At 41.2% G+C, this 22,186-nt stretch overlaps 1 protein-coding gene and 1 non-coding gene across 3 annotated transcripts in view; both read left to right on the plus strand.

The window, feature by feature from the left end:
* Window positions 1-2,051: 2,051 nt before the first annotated feature.
* TRNAL-AAG (transfer RNA leucine (anticodon AAG)) lies at window positions 2,052-2,133 on the plus strand. The gene has a single exon. It is a non-coding gene; the product is annotated as a tRNA-Leu (tRNA).
* A 245-nt stretch (window positions 2,134-2,378) lies between these two features.
* POLR3E (RNA polymerase III subunit E) overlaps window positions 2,379-22,186 on the plus strand; it is a 34,250-nt gene continuing 14,442 nt past the window's right edge. The window contains exons 1-15 of one of the 2 annotated variants that reach the window (XM_060692867.2): window positions 2,379-2,571; window positions 4,687-4,756; window positions 6,155-6,205; window positions 6,304-6,381; window positions 9,049-9,164; window positions 10,321-10,403; window positions 11,707-11,814; window positions 13,162-13,211; window positions 14,480-14,599; window positions 16,245-16,330; window positions 16,624-16,668; window positions 17,891-17,982; window positions 18,508-18,628; window positions 19,339-19,420; window positions 20,612-20,671. In XM_060692867.2, the coding sequence (XP_060548850.1) occupies window positions 4,721-4,756; window positions 6,155-6,205; window positions 6,304-6,381; window positions 9,049-9,164; window positions 10,321-10,403; window positions 11,707-11,814; window positions 13,162-13,211; window positions 14,480-14,599; window positions 16,245-16,330; window positions 16,624-16,668; window positions 17,891-17,982; window positions 18,508-18,628; window positions 19,339-19,420; window positions 20,612-20,671 (1,128 nt within the window). In that variant the 5' untranslated portion in view covers window positions 2,379-2,571; window positions 4,687-4,720. The remainder of the gene's footprint in view (window positions 2,572-4,686; window positions 4,757-6,154; window positions 6,206-6,303; window positions 6,382-9,048; window positions 9,165-10,320; window positions 10,404-11,706; window positions 11,815-13,161; window positions 13,212-14,479; window positions 14,600-16,244; window positions 16,331-16,623; window positions 16,669-17,890; window positions 17,983-18,507; window positions 18,629-19,338; window positions 19,421-20,611; window positions 20,672-22,186) is intronic. The other variant, XM_060692868.2, reaches the window with a different exon arrangement.

Below are 22,186 nucleotides of genomic sequence, written 5' to 3' on the forward strand. Positions count from 1 at the left end.
GCCCACTCCCGATTGTATTTTATTTTTCATTTTTTTTCCCATTTTATTAGATTTCTATACCGCCCTACTCCCGAAGGACTCAGGGCAGTGCACAGCCAAACAATAAAAACACATACAATACAAAATTTAAAAAATAGAATAAAATCAAATTAAACAATTTTGGCCCCGACAAATTTAAAACCCCAAACTTTTAAAACCAATTTAAAATTGAATATATAAATACTAAAAGATATTTAAAATTTTAAAAATCTTTTATAAAAGAGGGGGAAAATTAGGCCAGGCCGGCCTGGTGAAATAGTAAGGTCTTTAATGCACGGCGGAAGGTGCGCAGATCCGGGATCCTCCGTATCTCTGGGGGGAGCTCGTTCCAGATAGTAGGTGCCCCCACAGAGAAGGCTCTCCCCCTGGGGGCCGCCAGTCGGCATTGTTTGGCTGACGGCACCCGGAGGAGCCCCTCTCTATGGGAGCGTACCGGCCGGTGGGAGGCTATTGGTGGTAGTAGGCGGTCCCGCAAGTACCCGGGTCCTATTTTATGGCAGACGTTCTCAAACTTCGCAGTCTCGTAGCTCCTTAGAATGATGAACTAATCTGCAATTTTCCTTTCCCTTCCCAAATAAAACTAACCATTTCCTGTGTTCGCATTGGGGAAGAAATTGTAAATAACTGGAGTTTAATATATACATCATGCGAATTCGCAGACACCGGGGTTTTAAACAATTCTCTTAAGCTGCGAAGGGGAATTACAACCTGCAGTTTGAGGGACTTCTAGAAAAATAAAACGGATTCAGGATCTCGACCAATGGATTGGTGGATTATCAGCCATCAAGTCTTATGTCAATGCTTAGTGGTCACAAAAATTTACTCTCCCTAATTTGGTTCTTCAGCTCTTCCAATGGTGCCCCTTACACAGGCCTGAAATGCTGCCGGTTCGCCCGAACCAGTAGTAACAAATGTGACTGGTTCGCCGAACCGGTAGTAAAAATGCTTTAAAAAGTAAAAAAAAAAAGTTCTGAAGATGCACAGCTGATTGTCTGAACTTTTAAAAAACTTTTTAAAAGCATTTTTTTACTACCCATTCAGGCAATAGATAGTAAAAAAATCCTTTAAAAAAGTAAAAAAAAAAGATTCCGACAATCAACTGTGCCAATCATCGGAACTTTTTTTTAAAACTTTTTAAAGCATTTATTTTTAATAATTGCTTTTTAAAGCAATTATTGCGATCAATTAGATTGAAACAACTTAGCGTCTCATATACTGAATCGGTGAAATTATTCCACTTTTCTAGGTACGCAATGGCTCTTTGATACACGTTGATGGCTTCTTTCTTGGACTTTTGCACGGCATTCTCAGGCAAATGTTTTTTACATAAGGCAAATAAAACTTTCATTCCAAAAAACTGCTCATCGTATTTTTTTTTTTTTTGCAAAGAATCACGCAGCTTACACCTGATATTGTGAAGATCACATGCAAGAATTTTCTTGCAAAATTATTATTATTATTATTATTATTATTATTATTATTGCTTTCCAGCTTCAGTAGCGTTATTGCGTTATTGACATGAAGAAGTGCGTGAAATATAAATACAATTCTGAAATTGTTGGTTCATCGTCCTTTGCGAGTTCATTTTCCTGATCCGAAATAAGGTTCCAGATAACCTTACGGCATTCATCAGATCCAAGAGGAATAAAATACGATTTTAGAGGTATCCAGTTTAAAAGAAGTCTTTCGACCGCTTTAAACAAACTTAACCAAAGTTTTGCAACGTGGCGCAAAACTTCATGGAATTCTGACTCGCAAAACTTACGTACCATTTCATCGTAAAGCTTTTGAATAAAAAAAAAAGTCCACTATTTTGTGGGAAAAAAAAATAGTGAACATAATGTGGAAAAAAAAGCGGACTGTCCGCTCAAATAGTGGACACCTGGCAACCCCTGGTGGGTTTTTTGCAAAAAAAAAGAAAGATGCAAGTGCAAAATTGGCCAAAAGCAAAATAGATGCATTTTTATTTTGCAGCCATGAATACCCTGTGCAGCTTCTCTTTTCTCCAATAAGGTAGCGTGGCCGAGCGGTCTAAGGCGCTGGATTAAGGCTCCAGTCTCTTCGGGGGCGTGGGTTCGAATCCCACCGCTGCCAAAATCCCTTTTTTTAAAATAATAATAATAAAAAAGGAGTGGTGGGGAGGGGGGAATTCCTTTGCAAAAGAGCCAGCGCTCCTAACGCGCGCAACCGTGCACGTCTAAATCGATCTGGCTAATATAAAAACACGTGGAGGAAAAAAAAAAAAAAAAGCAAAGGCTGGCAGCGCCCCCTGGTGGCCCCCTTCCCTTCCCTTCCCGCGGGGTGGGGGGCTGAGCATTATGGGTACGGGAGGCGGCCCCAAACCCTTCCCACGTGCTTTGGAGGAGTTTCTCGCAACATGGCTGCGAGCTGAGTGAATCCCGGGTTTGGCGTTTGCACGTTGCAATCCAGTTCAGAAAGAAGGTTGGGGGGGCTGGCAGATCCAAGCCCCCCCCCAATTCCTCCTCCACCCCCCCACCCCCAATCCTAGCTTGCATGATTGCAACCAAAGAGGTAAGCATCCTTTTTTTTTTTTTTTTTGCAAAAACTGGTTTGCAAGGCCTGGCAAGGGTGGGTTGGGGTCCTGGCGCCCCCCTTTGGATGGCAGAGGTTAAAAAAGTCCAAATTGGGGTGGGTGTGGGTGGGAGTGCCCCTTTGCTGCCCCCCCCCCCTCTGCCTTTCCAAACCCTGGGTGGATCTCCTTTCCCCACCCCACCCCACCCGGAAGAGAAGAGATCCAGCCTGGTTGCATCCTTTGAATCCCTTGCAAAGGTTTGCAAAAAGGTTGCATCAGCCCCAGATCTCCCTAAACCGGGTTTAAAGATGGCTTGGCATCCAACCTTGATCTAAGGGCCTGGGGGTGGGGGGAGAAAAAAAAAGCAGGATTCCATTGGATCCAGGAATCCAGGATTCCACTGCTCCCATTGGATTCAGCCCAAGAGCAGTTAAAACCAAGAAGCAGATCCTCATTTTTTTGGTGTGTGGTTGTGGTTGTGTGTTACACAAGTTGGTGTGGAGAGGGAGAGGGACCAGGACAGGGAGTCCTCAATTTACAGCAGTTCCAACATTTGAAACCGTTTTAAAAACCAATTTAACCATAGTTGTGACATCTATAAACAAGTCGTGATTAATATTCAAAAATTCATTCCCATTCTCTTGTTTACTATGCAAAATGGTTTAAAATGTTGTTTTACAGAGAAAAGCAAAAAACAAATAGGAAATGGGAGAAATTTAAAGAAAATTAATAGTTTAGGAAAGAGGAGGAGAGAAGAATTTACAGCAGTTCAGCTTAGTGACCGAAGTTACAACGGGACTGGGGGAAAAAAAGGGACTTTGGATATATTTTTTTCCACACTGCGGTATCCCCGTTATTCAGGCGATTTATTTATTTATTTATTTTATTTATTTGTTTAAATTTCTATACCGCCCTTCTCCAATATAGGACTCAGGGCGGTGAACAGCCAAAGTAAAAACAAGACATACATACAAAACATACAAAATCTAAAAACTGATTAAAATAATTAAATATCTTGGCCGTAATTAAAACTGTTCCAATTTAAAATCAATTTAAAATTTACGTTCCGGAGGTTTGACAACTGATTCACATTTACGACGGTGTTAAGTGTCCCCAGGGTTATATGTGATTCCTCCTTTTGCGACCTCCTGACAAGCAAAACTTGACGGGGAAAGGCAGATTCACTTAACAGCCACATTACTAACTTTTATCGACGGCAGTGAATTCGCTTAACAACTGCGGCCGGAAAAGCCGTAGAAAAAAATGGGGCAAAGTTCACTTAACAAATGTCTCGCTTAACAACATGAATTTTGGGCTCGGATTGTCCCGAGTCGAGGACTGCCTGCACAGTGAACAAAAGCTAAATACGTAATAATGTATAATTTTTGAAACATAGGACTCTTTTATTAAGATACACAATCGGAAAGGAAAAGGGACTTCAACCTATGAATCTGTTTATTGCGTTGGAAGTAACTATTGTATTCTGTCAATATAATCTTTTATTTTTCTATTTTCGGGTGATTTATGTTCCTAGCTCTTGTGGCTAATCTATGACTTGAAATCAATAGAAGAGGAAGAAAATTAAGACAAAGAACTGGGAGAGGAAAAGGATCATTTTTTTTCAATGTGTCTTTCAACAAAAGATGGAAGTGAAAATGAAAGGATAACCACAGGTAGTCCTTGACTTACAACCGTTCGTTTAGTGACCATTTACAACGTTACAACGGCACTGAAAAAAAGTGACTTATGACCGTTTTTCACACTTACGACCGCTGCAGCATCCATGGTCATGCGAATAAAATGTGGATGCTTGGCAACCGACTTATATTTATGACGGTTGCAGTATGCCGGGGTCACGTAATTCCCCTTTTGCGACCTTCTGATAAGCAGAGTCAAATGGGAAGCCAGATTCGCTTAACAACCGTGGCAAGGAAGGTCGTAAAACGGGGCAAAACTCCCTTAACCAACGTCTCGCTTAGCAACAGAAATGTTGGGCTCGGTTGTGGTCATAAGTCGAGAACTGCCTGTGTGTTGTTGGTTGCCTTTTTATGTTAAAGCTTTGTTTGAATCCAGTGAAGAGATCAGAATTGTGGTAATTGTGTGTTTTGTTTCAGGTTAACGCAAAGCTAATTTTCTTCCAATGCTACTATGGCCAATGAGGAAGATGACCCTATTATACAAGAGGCAAGTAGTGAATTTTTTTTTTTTTTAAATAAAATCTTTAGTATCTATTGTGGCTTTTCCTCCCATAGAAAATATACATCTATATCCCTTGACTTACAACATATTCGTGTAGCAGCCATTCGCAGTTACGACAGCGCTGAAAAAAGTGACTTGCAACTAATCCTCACACTTATGACCGTTGCAGCATCCCTGGGGTCAAAATTCGGCCACTTGGGAACCAACATTTATGATTTTGCATGTCCCAGGATCATGTGATCTCTCATTTGCGATCTTCCCAGCTGGTTTCTGAGAAGCAAACTCAGTGAAGGAAGCCGATTTGTTTAACGACCGTCCGATTCGCTTAACAACTGCACTGATTCGCTTAACAACCATGCTTAAAAAAGATGGTAAAATCTGGCATGGCTCACTTAATAACCGCCTTCTGGTCCTGGTTGTCATAAGTCGAGGACTATCAGTAGTAAGGTTTTTCTCCCAGGTTATCTGCTTTATCATTGATCACTGTTTTGTGGTGCAGAGTTAATATTCGTTGTAATTTCAGAGTGAAAAATTAAGATGAAGCTCGAACGTATCTTTTCTTTTATGTACACTGAGAGCATATGCACCAAAGACAAATTCCTTGTGTGTCCAACCACACTTGGCCAATAAAGAATTTTCTTTCTTTCCTCCTTCCTTCCTTCCTTCCTTCCTTCCTTCCTTCCTTCCTTCCTTCCTTCCTTCCTTCCCTCCCTCCCTCCCTCCCTCCCTCCCTCCCTCCCTCCCTCCCTCCCTCATTCTATCCTATCCTATCCTATCCTATCCTATCCTATCCTATCCTATCCTAACTGAAAACTGCTTTATCTTGTCAAATCCACCCCTCTGTAATTACATACCAATCTCTTCTTTTGCGGAGATCTTCGTTTTCAAATAAAGCATCCTTTTTAAATGAAATATTTTTTCAGCTGAATACCTTTCAAACTCCCTGCTTCAATTATTATGCCAGCTTTCTTGCATTTCAGGAAAAACAGGCTTCACATTTATTATGTGAATTTATTAAGTAATAATTTTAATTAGCAATTTTATGATGTTTGTGTGTCTATATTTTTCTTGACTGTACACCGCCTTGAGTCCTACGGGAGAAAGGCGGTATAGAAATTAAATAAATAAATAAATAAATAAATAAATAAATAAATAAATAAATAAATAAATAAATATATAAATATATAAATAAATAAATAAAGTATTGCCTTCCTTTTTATACCAGTGTGTCATTTTTATTTTTTTTTAGTTGTTTTGTTACACCCGATTTATTCTTTTGAATTGCAAGTTTGGGCGAGATACTTTACCATGGGTCAGAATCAAAGATCCGGAAAAATAAAATAAAAATAATCTTGAAATATGCCTTCTGTCTTTTTTTGCTAGATTGACGTCTATCTGGCTAAAAGCCTGTCGGAAAAACTCTATCTGTTCCAGGTATTTTTTTTTCCATGCAAGTTTTTTTTTAAAAAAAGAAAAACCGCTGAAGGAGTCTTTTAAAAAGCTAACTGAAGTTGCATCTTGATTTGTTGCAGTATCCTATTCGTCCGGCTTCGATGACTTACAATGAGGTTACTCATCTCTCGGCGAAGATCAAACCGAAGCAACAGAAGGTTGGATACCGCTTTAAAAACGTTTTTAAAAAATTTAAGAGGTTGTTTCAAAACTAAGATAAAGTTTTAACAGTGGGGAGAAACTATCTGGTTAAACCTTTCCTAAGAATCTGTTATTCCACTGTTATTAAAAATTTTACTTTCTTGCTGGGCTAATATGGTGTCAGGACAGAAAATCTGTTCTTCCTACATTTTTTGGATTATCGTTTATGCCTTGTTCTGGCCAGAACAGGCAATAACGAAGGATTGAAATAAATTATATAATGCAAAATACGTGAAGATTTGAGATTGTTCAACCCTGACGTGATGGCTAAAAGATAGTAAAGGTTTGTTTGGAAATAACTGAATACAATTTAATTTTGGTACTTAGAATTGGTACCTAATGTTTTTCATTAAGCCATGGCTTGCTTATAAAGGTACACTAGTGGCCAAAATTAACCCCCAGAGATAAGGAGAATCCAAGACCTCAGTGCCTTCCGCCGTGCCCTTAAAACTCACTTTTTCCAGCAAGCCGGGCTGGCTTAGGAAGAAATTTTTTAAAATTTTTAAATGTTTAATTGGTTTGTGGTTTTTTAAATTTTGGGCCAAATTTATATAGATTTTAATTGTTTTTAATATTTGTATTTCATGTTTTTAATTCTGGCTGTGCACCGCCCTGAGTCCTCAGGGAGAAGGGCGGTATATAAATTGAAAAATAAAATAAAATAAAATAAATAAATAAAATTGCGGAAACCTTTTGGGAAAAGTGTATTTTCTAAAACTAGCTAACAACATCACTTTTTTGGGGGGAGTAGTAGCATAAAATTATATATCAATGGAAAGATAATTTAATCAAGAATGCAATGCAATAACTTTCATGAAGGATTTGCTATTAGAATAGCAGTTACAGTATAAAGAAGAAAAGTGAAACATGTAGAAAAAAATAAGATATACAAAAATGATCACCATGTCAGTTAATACTTCGTTGGGTAACCTTTAGCATGAATGACGGCCTTACAATGTCTTCCCATGGAGTGAACCAAGTCTTTGAGTTCTGCAGCTGTTCTAATGTGAAACCAAGATTGAAGGATGGCTTCTATTAACTGGGTTTTATTGCTGGGTCACTTCTGACTAGCAAGTTTCTTTAGTCGGCTCCATAGATTTTCAATTCCAGCAGTGGAATAGGATTATCTTGAACCTCCCCCCCCCCAAAAAAAAAAGTGGTTTTATTAGCCATCAAACCTCAAAAATATGCTTTTCCCAAAAGGTTTCCACAATTTTGGCCACTACTGTACTTGATGAAACACATCTAATTGGGTGAGTTGATGGAACATGTAGAGACAACAACTCTAGTTTGCAACCAGAGAAACTTGTTTCTTTTGAAGTGTTTGGCCAAGACCAAGCAAAAGCTATTGTGGTTTTTTCACTAAGCCCAGCTATGTCTCTCCATAGCGGCGATGAAATTCCCAGTCTTAACTTTTCAAAAAACAACAACAACAACTTGGATTCTCTTGATCAAACCAAGCATTATTTAAATTGATTCAACTCTCTTTCTCAAAGGCTTATTTCTTCCAGGTTAAAATTGATAACATTTGTCATCTGCGATAACTTGCATAGACTTTTGCTAGCCAGGACTGAAGGACGAGATTTTAAGGATTTGTGTATGAATAAAAAGATGGGATATAACAAGAGATCATTTGTTGTATTTTAAGTGAGAGGGATACTACTAATGTTTATACTGGTACTGATAAAGGGGAAATCATTTCTTCATATGTTTATTTTGTTTGGCATCATCATCTTTTTCGTTTTCTATTTTTCTTTGGATTCGTTATATATTTAATTTAATTTAATTTATCGAATTTCTATGCCGCCCAACTCCCAAGGGACTCTGGGCAGCTTGCAGCAAAAAATAATACAACAAAGAACATAGGAAAATTATTAAAAAACATTTTAAAAACATTAAAAGTCCATGCACACCATTCATGGCCGGATCTCGCAAGATATATATGTTTTTACTTTTCGTGCTTTTTCTATTTTGTATTATTACTGTTTTTTAAATTTGTATTAGTTTTTATCTCTTTAAATCTGATCTTGAATAAAATTATTATTTAAAAGGAAAAATGTATTGATCCCTCCAGGGTTTAATATACCCAATCTGCTATTTAAATACACAGTGTCAGGGTTTCGATCAATGCCCTAATTAAATCATGAGCCTCAAGCCAAGCTTCAAAACAAATCCAGTTATTTATTAGGAGCTTCATGTCGGCACGTTCTAAGTGAAGCCAACTCTGACCCCACATAATTTACCTTCCAGCTCTGACCCTGTTTCCCTCTCCCCCCAAGGTGTGTCATCAGTCACATTCTCCAATGAAGCAATTTCGCGGGTTGTAGAGATCACTCCCCTCCGGCCACTGTGGGTAACCGCGGAGACTACCTTGACAGATATATGGCTGGAATGTGCTTTTGCTTTGACTGACGTGCTGCCTTGTCGCAGCTACAGAGTTGGTTTTCCCATCCCCCTTGCCTATGGCAACTCGAGAGCAGGCCAGGGATGCTTTGCGAGTTGACACACAGCCTGTGTCTCATTTTTATCAAATTCGGCACCTAATTTTTTTCTTTCTCTAGTTTTTATGAATGGTTGCATTTACTCACTCTGCTGAGCTGATCCACCCCTCTGCTCTTGTTTAGGTTGAACTGGAAATGGCCATTGACACTTCGAATTCCAACTACTGTCGTAGCAAAGGGGAACAGATTGCCCTCAACGTAGATGGCACATGTACGGATGAGACCAACACTTACTCTTCGTAAGTATTGCCTTTGCATTGATGCCCGGGTTCAGCTGGGTGGAATCCCCACCTTTGCCAGGGTTTTTTGATTGGCAGGTTAATACACAATAGCAGAGTTGGAAGGGACCTTGGAGGTCTTCTAGTCCAACCCCCTGCTCAAGCAGGAGACCTTATACCATGTCAGACATAGGGCTGTCCAGTTTCTTCTTGAAAACCTCCAGTGATGGAGTACCCACTACTTCTGGAAGCAAACGGTTCCACTGATTAATTGTTTTCACTATTAGGAAATTTCTCCTTAAGTTCTAGGTTGGTTCTCTCCTTTTTAGTTTCCATCCGTTGCTTCTTATCCTGCCTTCAGGTGCTTTGGAGAATAGCTTGACTCCCTCTTCTTTGTGGCAGCCCCTGAGATATTGGAAGACTGCTGTCATGTCCCTCCTAGTCCTTCTTTGCATTAAAATAGATTTACTTACTTACTTACTTACTTACTTGTTTATTTATTTATTTATTTATTGGTTCGATTTATATGCCGCCCTTCTCCGGAGACTCAGGGCGGCTTACAATGCGTTAAGCAGTAGCCTTCATACTTTTGTATATACCTGCTTAGTAGAGCTTTCGGCCCCCCCTAAGCGCTGTTCTTTTTTATACAAAGTCAGCTTATTGCCCCCACAATCCGGGTCCTCATTTTACCTACCTCGGAAGGATGGAAGGCTGAGTCAACTTTGAGCTTGGTGACATTTGAACTCGCAGTAATTGCAGGCAGTTGGTGCTACTTAACAGCACTTTAGTCTGCTGCACCACCAAGGCTCTTATTTTTGAGTGTCATGTCTTACCAAATGGACCAGACAGGAAAGACGACCCGATGAGTTCATTCTATTTTATTGTAGAATTTATTGTAGAATTGGAAGCATTGGAGCTTCCCGCCTAATATGGCGTCCAAAGCTGACAAACGCTACATTAATAGAATCTTGCCAATCTGAAAGTACAAATTTCTCTCTCCTTCCCCCCATTTTACAGCCCGAGAAGTTAGGGAGGGTCCCATCTGGGCTTCTTTCTTCACCCTTTATACAACTTGCAGGCTATATCCTCTCTTATCCGACCGTTGTCTCTTCTCCTGGTCTACCAAGCTCATTCCCACATGCCTTTTCACTGAAATCCTGTCTTCCATATTTTCCAGGAAGTTGATGGACAAGCAGACTTTCTGCTCCTCGCAAACCACCAGCAACATTTCACGATACGCTGCTGCTATCTACAAAAGAGGTGAGTTGTTATACCCACCTGCCTTTGTGGTTTTCCAAAATAAACTATATAAAAAAAGAAAAAGCCCTTAAAATCTTCGGATTTCTGGTACAAAATTGAGGGCATGAAAAACAGCATCCAAGCTAGCAAAGGAGTTAATTCACAGACTGCATTTTCATAAGTTTCTAAACAGCTGCGTTTGTAGGACGCCTTCAACTCCTTCAATATCTAACTAGGTTTTAGCAGGTCGTGTGAATGTAGCTGCCTAGTTTACCGCCTTTCTATCTGACGGAAAATCTTTGTTTTGTCAGTCCACCCAAACTCTGTCTCTCCAAGGGTTGCCCATGTTTTAGGGCACGGTTTCTCCCCTCACCAACTTTAGGATGTGTTTTCTTCAACTCCCAAAATTCCTCAGCCAGCATAGGTGGACTTCAGCTCCCAGAATTCCTCAGTCTGTATGAATGGATTCTAAAATCCAGAATTCCTCAACCGGTGGACTTCAACTCCCAGAATTCCTCAGCCAGCATAGGTAGACTTCAACTCCCAGAATTCCTCAGCCTGTAGGAATATATTCTAAAATCTAGAATTCCTCAATTGGTGGACTTCAACTCCCAGAATTCCTTAGCCTGTAGGAATGGATTCTAAAATCCAGAATTCCTCAACCGGTGGACTTCAACTCCCAGAATTCCTCAGTCTGTAGGAATGGATTCTAAAATCCAGAATTCCTCAACCGGTGGACTTCAACTCCAAAATTCCTCAGCCAGCATAGGTGGGACTTCCAATTCCCAGAATTCCTCAGCCAGCATTGGTGGACTTCAACTCCCAGAATTCCTCAGCCAGCGTGCATGGATTCCAGTGCCCAGAATTCCCCAGCCAGCATAGTGGACTTCAACTCCCAGAATTCCTCAGCCTGTATGAATGGATTCTAAAATCCTGAATTCCTCAACGGTGGACTTCAACTCCCAGAATTCCTCAGCCAGCATAAGTAGACTTCAACTCCCAGAATTCCTCAGCCAGCATAGGTAGACTTCAACTCCCAGAATTCCTCAGCCAGCATGCATGGATTCCAGTGCCCAGAATTCCCCAGCCAGCATAGTGGACTTCAACTCCCAGAATTCCTCAGCCTGTATGAATGGACTTTAAAATCCAGAATTCACTAGCCAGCATGCATGGACTTCCTCTCCTCAGCCAGCAATACCTGCTGGGGAATTCTGGGAGTTGGAGTCCGCACGTCTTAAAATTGTTGGGCTAGAAAAGTGCTGTTTTAGATCTAGTCTCTGCTATTTCTCTTTTTTAAAAAAAAACCTGCTTTATTCTGTTGCAGGGGAGCTTCACTTGACTCCGTTGCATGGGATCCTGCAAATGCGGCCAAGTTTTGCCTACTTGGACAAAGCGGATGCAAAATACCGAGAACGCGAAGCTGCTACCGAGCGTAAGTAGGACGCCATCTTCTCTGTATTTGGGACTGAGAAGATTGCCAGCTTCCGTGTTTAAAATGGCTGGCTGTATTTTAAGCAGGATTTATAGCCTTTACAGCCTAGCTCTTAATGCTAGAAGGCTCCCAGAATTCCTCAGCTAGCATGTATAGATTTCAGTGCCCAGAATTCCCCGGCCAACATGGGGGAGGACTTCAACTCCCAGAATTCCTCGGGCCTAGGACTTTTTACCTCGAACCCTTGTTTCTCCTCCGGGGTTTCGCCTCCACGTTATTAACGCCCCGGCAACTTCCTCCTCCTCCTCCTCCTCCTCCTCCTCCTCCTCCTCCTCTTCCTCCTCCTCCTCCTCCTCCTCCTCCTCCTCTTCTTCTTCTTCTTCTTCTTCTTCTTCTTCTTCTTCTTCTTCTTCTTCTTCTACCTTCTCCTCCCTACCTCCTCCTCCTCCTCCCTCTCCCTTTCTTCTTCCTCCTCCTCCTCTTCTTCTTCTTCTTCTTCTTCTTCTTCTTCTTCTTCTTCTTCTTCTTCTTCTTCTTCTTCTTCTTCTTCTTCTTCTTCTTCTTCTTCTTCTTCTTCTTCTTCTTCTTCTTCTTCTTCTTCTACCTTCTCCTCCTCCCTACCTCCTCCTCCTCCTCCCTCTCCCTTTCTTCTTCCTCCTCCTCCTCCTCCTCCTCCTCCTCCTCCTCCTCCTCCTCCTCCTCCTCCTCCTCCTCCTCCTCCTCCTCCTCCTCCTCCTCCTCCTCTTCTTCTTCTTCTTCTTCTTCTTCTTCTTCTTCTTCTTCTTCTTCTTCTTCTTCTTCTTCTTCTTCTTCTTCCTCCTCCTCCTCCTCTTCCCCCTCCCCCTCCTCCTCCACCTCCCCCTCCTCCTCCTCTTCTTCTCCTTCTCCTTCTCCTTCTCCTTCTCCTTCTTCACCCACCCACCCACCCATCCATCCATCTTACCTATCTATCAGAATGCAATATTGCAGATTGCCTACTGCCAGGAATTCAATCCTGACAGTCTCAAGGTTGACTCAGCCTTCCAGCCTTCTGAGGTCGGTAAAATGAGGACCCAGATTGTTGGGGGTAACATGCTGATTGTGTAAACCACTTAGAGAGGGCTGTAAAAGCACTGTGAAGCAGTATATAAGTCTAAGTGCTGTTGCTAATCAGATTTCTGCTGCAAACATCCATTTTATTGGCATTCTAAATTCAGCCAATTTCCCAATATGGGGTAAAACAGGCTATTTTCCCACGTTTCTTTTGCAGCTCTGATAATTTATCTAGGTTTGTGTACGTTCCCACATGCAGCAACTATTGGCTGTTAAGATGCTTTCTCTTTAATACCCACCTTTTTCTCATCACAGATGGGGACTCTTCCCAGGATGAGGCTGAGGAAGACGTCAAACAAATCACGGTACGTCAAGGTGTTCTCTGACGCCTGTCTTAACTCCCAGGAATATAGAGGTAGTCCTCGACTTACAACTGTTTGTTTAGTGACCATTCCAAGCTGCACCAAAAAAGTGACTGATGGATCGGTCCTCACTGTTTACAACTCTCGCAGCTTCCTCTCACAATCCCGTGAGCAAAATTCGGGTTCTTGGCAACAAGTTTGAACAGGTGTAGTCCTTGACGTACGACGACAATAAATTTTGTTTTGTTTTGGGAAAATGACTTGCTTTTTTTATTATTATTGTTTTGCTCTTCCAGCCTGTGACATCTTTTTTACTTTTTAAGAGATGATAGATAGATTAGATAGATAGATAGATAGATAGATAGATAGATAGATAGATAGATAGATAGATAGATAGATAGATAGATTAGATAGATAGATAGATAGATAGATAGATAGATAGATAGATGATAGATAGATAGATAGATAGATAGATAGATAGATAGATAGATAGATAGATAGATTAGATAGATAGATTAGATAGATAGATTAGATAGATGATAGATAGATAGATTAGATAGATTAGATAGATAGATAGATTAGATAGATAGATTAGATAGATAGATAGATAGATAGATAGATAGATAGATAGATTAGATAGATGATAGATAGATTAGATAGATAGATAGATAGATTAGATAGATAGATAGATAGATAGATAGATAGATAGATAGATAGATAGATAGATAGATAGATAGATAGATAGATTCTAGTGCTAAACTGCCCAGAGTCATTTGGGAGTCATTTTTGAATTCAGTATCACTCAATTCTTTCTTTTGGTTTCTGTTAGAGCAGGGGTCAGCAACCTGTGGCTCTGGAGCCGCATGTGGCTCTTTCACCCCTCTGCTGTGGCTTCCTGTCACTCAAAACATGTGTCACAACCGCCAATGTGCGACACCCGCCAGCACAAGATTTATTGAGCTTTTCAACCCCCGGTAGGCCAACCATGGATAAACCCAAGAAAAGAAAAGTTTCAGAAGAAAACAGAACGTTTAATATGCTAGTTTTGTGGCTGCTCAGGAAATAGTCAGGCACGGGAAGGGTTTTGTGACTCCCGGTGTTTTCTTTTCTGTGGGAAACGGATCCAAATGGCTCTTTGAGTGTTTAAAGTTGCAGACCCCTGTGTTAGACAAAGGTGGTGTCCATTCTTTGAAAGAGAAGATCTTCACCCGTTCCTGATCTCATTGGGAATTCTTATTGTATCGAATAATAACAGGAAGGTCTCTTTTCAGGTGAGGTTCTCCCGGCCAGAATCGGAGCAGGCCCGCCAGCGGCGAGTTCAATCTTACGAATTCCTGCAGAAAAGACAAGCAGAAGAACATTGGGTTCACCTCCATTATTACGGTTTGAAGGTAGGTTTCCAGGACTTGTGTTTGCGCAGCGCATTAAACTATGGTTTGTTTAACTCTAGTTTGTTGAATAATCCATCATTAATGGGGTTTAAGGAACGGTTTGGAGGGTGTAAACTTTTAGGGGCAAAAGTGACACAATGTTTTTGGCAAAGGAAGAAAGGACCACAGTGGGCGGAGCCAGATCATTTATAAGGGTGGAGCTAAAAATTCCCCTTTTTTTATCCTGGTTATCGAGAGGTTTACTTTTTCTTAAAACAACAACAACAAGCAGCTTTGTTCCACTTTGGGTGTGTTTCCTACTTCCAACATGTTAAGGAACTGCTGGTCATTTTCAGGAATATGGTTCTAAGGATGAGGAAAGGGGATTTGAGGACCTCGTGTGGCATTATGGCTAGAAGTTGCTGGCCCCTGCTAACCGTTGCTAACAATAGGTGGTCTCACACAAACGGCAAACTCAGCCAGTGTGTTATTACATCTGCAGAAATGGTCTGCTAAAGAAGCTGATTTGATTTCCTCCCTCCCCAGTTTTATACAATCTGATGGTAGATTGGTTTTCCAGATCTTCTTCCCCTGTGAGAATTATTAAAACTATGACAGCTTTATGACAGTTGATTACAGAGGGGAAAAGAAATAGGTGTCAGTTCCAAATAGTCCATGATCCTTTTCCCCTTTCCTTTCCTTTCCTTTCCTTTCCTTTCCTTTCCTTTCCTTTCCTTTCCTTTCCTTTCCTTTCCTTTCCTTTCCTTTCCTTTCCTTTCCCTTCCCTTCCCTTCCCTTCCCTTCCCCTTCCCCTTCCTTTCCTTTCCTTTCCTTTCCCCTTCCCCTTTCCCTTCCTTTCCCTTTCCCTTTCCCTCCCTCCTTTCGTTTCCCTTTCCCTTCCCCTCCCCTTCCTTTCCTTTCCTTTCCTTTCCTTTCCTTTCCTTTCCTTTCCCTCCCCTTCTCCTTCCCCTTCCCCTTCCCCTTCCCTTTCCTTTCCCTTCCTTTCCCTTTCCCTTTCCCTTTCCCTTTCCCTTTCCCTTTCCCTTCCTTTCCCTTCCCTTTCCTTTCCCTTCCTTTCCCTTTCCCTTTCCCTCCTTGCCCTCCCTCCCTCCTTTCGTTTCCCTTTCCCTTCCCTTCCCCTCCCCTTCCTTTCCTTTCCCTTCCTTTCTCTTTCCCTTTCCCTCCCTGCCCTCCCTCCCTCCTTTCGTTTCCCTTCCCTTTCCCTTCCTTTCCCTTTCTCTTTCCCTTTCCCTCCCTGCCCTCCCTCCCTCCTTTTGTTTCCCTTCCCCTCCCCTTCCCTTCCTTTCCTTTCCCTTCCTTTCCCTTTCCCTTTCCCTCCCTGCCCTCCCTCCCTCCGTTCGTTTCCCTTCCCCTCCCCTTCCTTTCCTTTCCTTTCCCTTCCTTTCCCTTTCCCTTTTCCTCCCTCCCTCCTTTCGTTTCCCTTTCTCTTTCCTTTTCCTTCCGTTCCCTTTCCCTTCCTTCCCTATTTTCTTTCTTCCCTCCTTCCTTTGTTCTTCCCTTCTCCTTCCTAAAACTCTTCTTCTTTTTCCTGAACAGGAAAAAACAGTTTAAGCTTAGCTCCTGCCTGTATATTTTCATGCAATAGTTGTGAAATGTCCATTAAAGCTGGTGGAATCCATGGCTCTTCCTCTTCTGTTTCTCCTAGGATAGCCGTTCCGAGCACGAGCGCCAATATTTATTCAGCCAAGGTCACAGCATGGCTGGGAACACGGAATTAATTAAATCGCCAAGGTGAGGAAAGGGGAGAAGATAAATCATTGAAATCCAGTCCACTTTCCCCCCCAAGATCAGTTGGGCTGCTAATGAGGAGATGCCAAGATGCCGAGCCACCATTCCTCTTGCAAGACCATTGTCAATATTGTTGCTTAGAAAAACGCAGGACCAGATGCCCCACATTTTATGCATTTGATTGGCTTGGATTTCTTTCAGATGTCTAAGCCAGCTACCTTCTACTGGTTTCTAATGACAATTTTGTTGTGTTCCTTTCTCAAGGCAAATCCATATTCCTTCTTCTTTCTCCACAGTGAATACTTGATGATGCTGGTTCCACCAAGCGTAGAAGAAGAAAAGTAAGTAGCTTAGTTCTATGGAGATTCTCCATCATCCAGGTCACTTTTGTCCCAAAAGTACTCCTTCCAAAAGGCAACTGGACTTTCTTGATTTTTTTTCCTTGAAAACGTTTCACTTTTCATCCAGGAAGCTTCTTCAGTTCTTAAGTAGCTTAGATGATTCTTATCAGTTGAGTTTACACACAGAAACACTAAGCTGAGAACTTTAAGAATAGAATAGAATGGAATGGAATGGAATGGAATGGAATGGAATGGAATGGAATGGAATGGAATGGAATAGAGAGAGAGAGAGAGGGAGAGAGAGAGAGAGAGAGAGAGAGAGAGAGAGAGAGAGAGAATTTTATTTCTATACCGCCCCTCTCCCGAAGGACTCGGGGCGGTGCACAGCCAAGTAAAAAACACAATACAAATCCCAATTAAATTTAAAAATTATTACATTTACGGCCAAGTTTCGTTAAAAACCCAAAAATTTAAAACTCTGAATTTAAAACTACTTTACAAAGATAGCCCTGCCTGTCGGAAGAGCAGGGTCTTGAGGGCTCAGCGAAAAACTAGAATAGAATAGAATAGAATAGAATAGAATAGAATAGAATAGAATAGAATAGAATAGAATAGAATAGAATAGAATAGAATAGAATAGAATAGAATAGAATAGAATAGAATAGAATAGAATAGAATTCAATTCTTTGTTGGCCAAGTGTGATTGGACACACAAGGAATTTGTCTTTGGTGCATACGCTCTCAGTGCACATAAGGAGGATAAAATACATACATCAAGGGTAAAAAGATACAACACTTAGTGATAGTCATAGGTTACTAATAAGCTATCAAATCGTACTAGGAAACAAATAAAAACAATACAATTGAAAGATACAAGCAACATGGTTATAGTCATAAGTGGGAAGAGATAGATACTAGTAAGGAAGAGAAGAATAATAGTAATACAGTCTTAGTAAATTATTTGACAGTGTTGAGGGAATTATTTGTTTAGCAGAGTGATGGCATTCGGGAAAAACCTGTCCTTGTGTCTAGTTGTTCTGGGGTGCAGTGCTCTATAGCATCATTTTGAGGGTAGGAGTTGAAACAGTTTATGTCCAGGATGTGAGGGGTCTGTAGATATTTTCACAGCCCTCTTTTTTGACTCGTGCAGTATACAGGTCCTCAAAGGAAGGCATATAGTTTGAGGAGCCAGGAATTAATGGCTATTTTATTTTACCTACAGGGAAAAACCGGTAGCGCCAAGCAATGTGCTGCCCATGGCTCAGTTGCGAACACTCCCTTTGGCCGACCAGATTAAGATTCTGATGAAAAATGGTAGGTTCTCCTATTTTCTCTTTTTCCCTTTGCTAAATTGTTTTGCTCGCTTCAGCGAGCGAGTGGGTCTTTGGTGAGTGTAGGCTTCAAGGACTGCCCTGTTACTCTTAACATTTGTTCCTGCCTTGGGGGGGGGGAGTTTCTCCAACTTCTATTCCATCTGACAAGTGATCTCTGAGTGGTCTCCCCTCCAAGTATTAGTAACTAAGATGCTTTTGTTGAGAATGGTCCCTCCTGATTGAGGCCTGTTAATGAATTCTGGGTAGGATTCTTAGCATCTGGGTTTGATCAGCCCTTCCTGTTGCTCTCCAGTTTCCCTGTTTTTATTTCTTTATTTCTTTATTGGACTTATATGCGCTCTTTCTCCACAAGGACTCAGGGCGGCTCACAGCAATAAGCAACAAGTCCAAATTAAAATTCAAACAATAAAAGCATCTAAAATTCCCATTAAAATTTGGGAAGGGGGCGGGGGGGCTTCTAGCTGGCTGGGGCTGATGGATCCCTGCTTTTTTCGCCCCCTAACAGTGAAAGTCATCGCTTTTGCCAGTTTAATGAGCCTCCTGGCCTCTGGGACGGATCCGACTGCAGTTTTGCGAAGCATCCAGCAGGTGGCGCTGCTAGTCCAGGGAAACTGGGTGGTGAAAAGGTGATCAGAAAAATCAGCTTTATTTGTATTGCATGCTGCTAATTTATTTATTTATTTATTTATTTTTCATATTTGTATACCGCCCTACTCCTGAAGGACTCAGGGCGGTGAACAGCCATAATAAATACAAATACAAATATTAATAAATAATATTAATATTAATAATAATAACAATAATAATAATAATAATAATAATAATAATAATAATAATAATAATAAATAGATATTATAAATAAATAATATAATAATAATAATAATAAATACAAATACAAATAATTGCAGATTGGCCTGCCAAATTCTAAATTCCCAACAATGGGGGGGCCCCCTGTGCTTTCTGGTTGCTATGTAGATAATCCTCGAGTTACGACCGTAATGGCACCTGCCCATCCCAATTGTAACCTATGGTGTGGTCGTATATCAGGTCAACCAGTGTAGTCAACTCGTTTTCATGGCTTTGTTTGCGTTAGTCGTTAAGGAAGTGCAATCGTCGTTAAGCAAACCCATGGGAGCTGACCATCAGAACTTCAAATCTGGGTTGTCAGCTCCCGCCAAGTAAGGTCCCTCATAACTTCGAACGGTTGCAGGTTTTGGGCTCAATTGTGGTTATATGTTGAGGACTACCCATATTGCAAGATTGGGCTGGATTTTTTTGCCCGACTAGTTGATAGGGCGCTACGGCTAATAAATGTTTATTTTTACCCCTGACACAGTGACATCCTTTACCCCAAAGATACCTCCAGCCCACACAGTGGCGTCCCAGCCGAAGTCCTGTGCCGTGGAAGGGATTTTGTTGTGAGTACCAAAACGCCCAACCAAGAATGTATTTGTTCCTTCTCGAATGTTCCTTCTGCAGCAAGAGCTTGATGTCCATTTTAAGAAGTCTGTTATAATTTTATGTCTGGGCCATTTAAAATGAGGATCTAGATTGTTGGGGGCAAGAGGCTGACTCTGTAAACTGCTTAGAGAGGGCTGTAAAATACTGTGAAGCGGCATATAAGTCTAAGTGCTATTGCTCCTTCCTTCCCTCCCTTCCTTCCTTCCTTCCTCCCTCCCTCCCTCACTCACTCACTCACTCCCTTCCTTCCACTCTCAATATCTTCCCTTCCATCCATCCATCCATCCATCCATGGTGCGCAATGGTTAGAATGCAGTATCGCAGGTGAACCTTGTGGAAACCTTTTGCGAAAAGTGTATTTTCTAAAACTAGCTAATAACACCACTTTTTTTTATTGGAGTAGTACCATAACATTATATATCAATGAAAAGATAATTTAATCAAGAATGTAATGCAGTAGCTTTTATGAAGTATTTGCTATTAGAATAGCAGTTACAGTATAGAGAAGAAAAGTGAAACACGTAGAAAAAACGAGATACACAAAAATTATCACCGTAGAAAAAACGAGATATACAAAAACGATCACCATGTCAGTTAATACTTAGTTAGGTAACCTTTAGCACGAATTACGGCCTTACAACATCTTCCCATGGAGTGAACCAAGTCTTTGAGTTCTGCAGCTGTTATCATGTGAAATCAAGATTGAATGATGGCTTCTATTAACTGGGTTTTATTGCTGGGTCGCTTCTGACTAACAAGTTTCTTTAGGCAGCTCCATAGATTTTCAATTGGGTTAAGATCTGGGCTATTCCCAGGCCATTCCAGCAGTGGAATAGGATTATCTTGAAACCCCCCCCCAAAAGAAGTGGTGTTATTATTATTATTTTTATTATTATTTTTTAATTTGATTTATATGCCGCCCTTCTCCGGAGACTCAGGGCGGCTTACTATGCACTAAGCAATAGCCTTCATTCCTTTGTATATTTTATACAAAGTCAGCTTATTGCCCCACAACTTTATTAGCCATCAAACCTCAAAAATACACTTTTCCCAAAAAGGTTTCCACAATTTTGGCCACTACTGTATGTTATAACATGGACATAAAGGCATTCACCAGGTTGAAACGTATCTTCCTTTTTTTTTCTCAGATATGGAAGTTCACCCAGGATCGGTGGGTAGTACGGAAGGAAGTTGCTGCTGTAACAAAAGTAAGTTTCTTCCTAAACTTTTGTTTTTTTAATTCAGGCTAGGTAAGGCATCTCCAAACTTGGCAACTTTAAGACTTGTGGACTTCAACTCCCAGAATTCCTCAGCCAGCATAGTTGGCTGAGGAATTCTGGGAGTTGAAATCCATAAGTCTTAAAAGTTGCCAGGTTCGGAGGACTCCTGGTCGAGACTGGATTTCCCCAAATTTTGCTTGTTGGTTTCCCATCTGGGCCTCTTTCCAGATTTATAAACCACTTCCCAGAATCCACTCCAGTGGCTGTGCTGACCGGGGGATTCTGGGAACTGAAGTTCATATATCATCAGCCTGGTGGCCCAGATGTGATGACCGGAAAAAAATATAGGATGCATACCTTAGGACTAGAGATCTTGTGGTTTTCTAAATGCCACCAAATGGCATCGCGCCTGAGATTGGAGGCCTGTTTTGTTCTGTGTGACAGACAAACCAGGTTTGGTTTATAATGTTTTAAAATGGGGACGTCCCTGGCTGTTTGAATGATCTTTGTTCATTCTAATAGACTAAAACATACAAAGAACGGTTGCAGGAACTGGGCCTGGCTAGTCTAGTGAAGAGAAGGACCAGAGGAGATAGGATAGCAGGGTTCCAATATTTGAGGGGCTGCCACAGAGAGGAGAGGATGTCAAGCTGTTTTCCAAGGCACCCGAAGGTCAGACAAGGAATAACGGATGGAAACTGAACAAGGAGAGATTCAACCTGGAAATAAGGAGAAATTTTCTGACAGAACAATCAACCCATGGAACAGAAGTTGCCTTCGGAAGTTGTGGGAGAATTATCACTGGAGGCTTTCAAGAAGAGATTGGAGTGCCATCTGTCAGAAATGGTGTAGAGTCCCCTGCTTGGGAAGGGGGTTGGACTAGATGACCTACAAGGTCCCTTCCAACTCAGTTAATCTGTTAAAACTGTTAATAGCTACGTTTAGAGTAACTGGCTTGCACAATAAGCAGCAAAGATGGAACCCCACAAAGGCTTCTAAATTAGAAATAAACTTTCCCGCTCTGCAGATCCTGGCTTGTCCCTCCTCAGAGTTAAATCTCTGCCTCTTGTTATTAGCAAAAGGTCAAGAGTGTCCTCTTTCAAAGAGGATGCGCAACCCCAAAAATGCAATCCTCTAAAATTCCACAGATGATTACTTTTATATTACCGGTATGTCGTTTGAACCCACACCCCAATACTTGAGAAGCAAACAAGCGCGTCTTTTTAATATGCATATGTGTTTGTGTATGAACACGCATGCATACATGCATATTTGAGCTCACAAACAAGTGGTAGCAGGTTCCTTCTTTGAAGAAAGTTTGTGTCGATTAGGGCGTAGTCCCGTCTCCCTGTTTTCTCTGGAAGACCACACCCCAAGCTTCGGGGTGGCCATTATTCCCATAAATGCAATTCTCTTCTCTATCCGATTATAGGTCGTGCTCGACTTATAACCATTTATTTCCTTCTGCGGAGATTCTCAATTTTCCAGGTCCCAAAAGTGCTT

This window comes from Pantherophis guttatus, chromosome 14, assembly GCF_059756535.1.
Source record: "Pantherophis guttatus breed Tessera chromosome 14, ASM5975653v1, whole genome shotgun sequence".
NCBI classification, from domain to species: Eukaryota; Metazoa; Chordata; class Lepidosauria; order Squamata; family Colubridae; genus Pantherophis; species Pantherophis guttatus.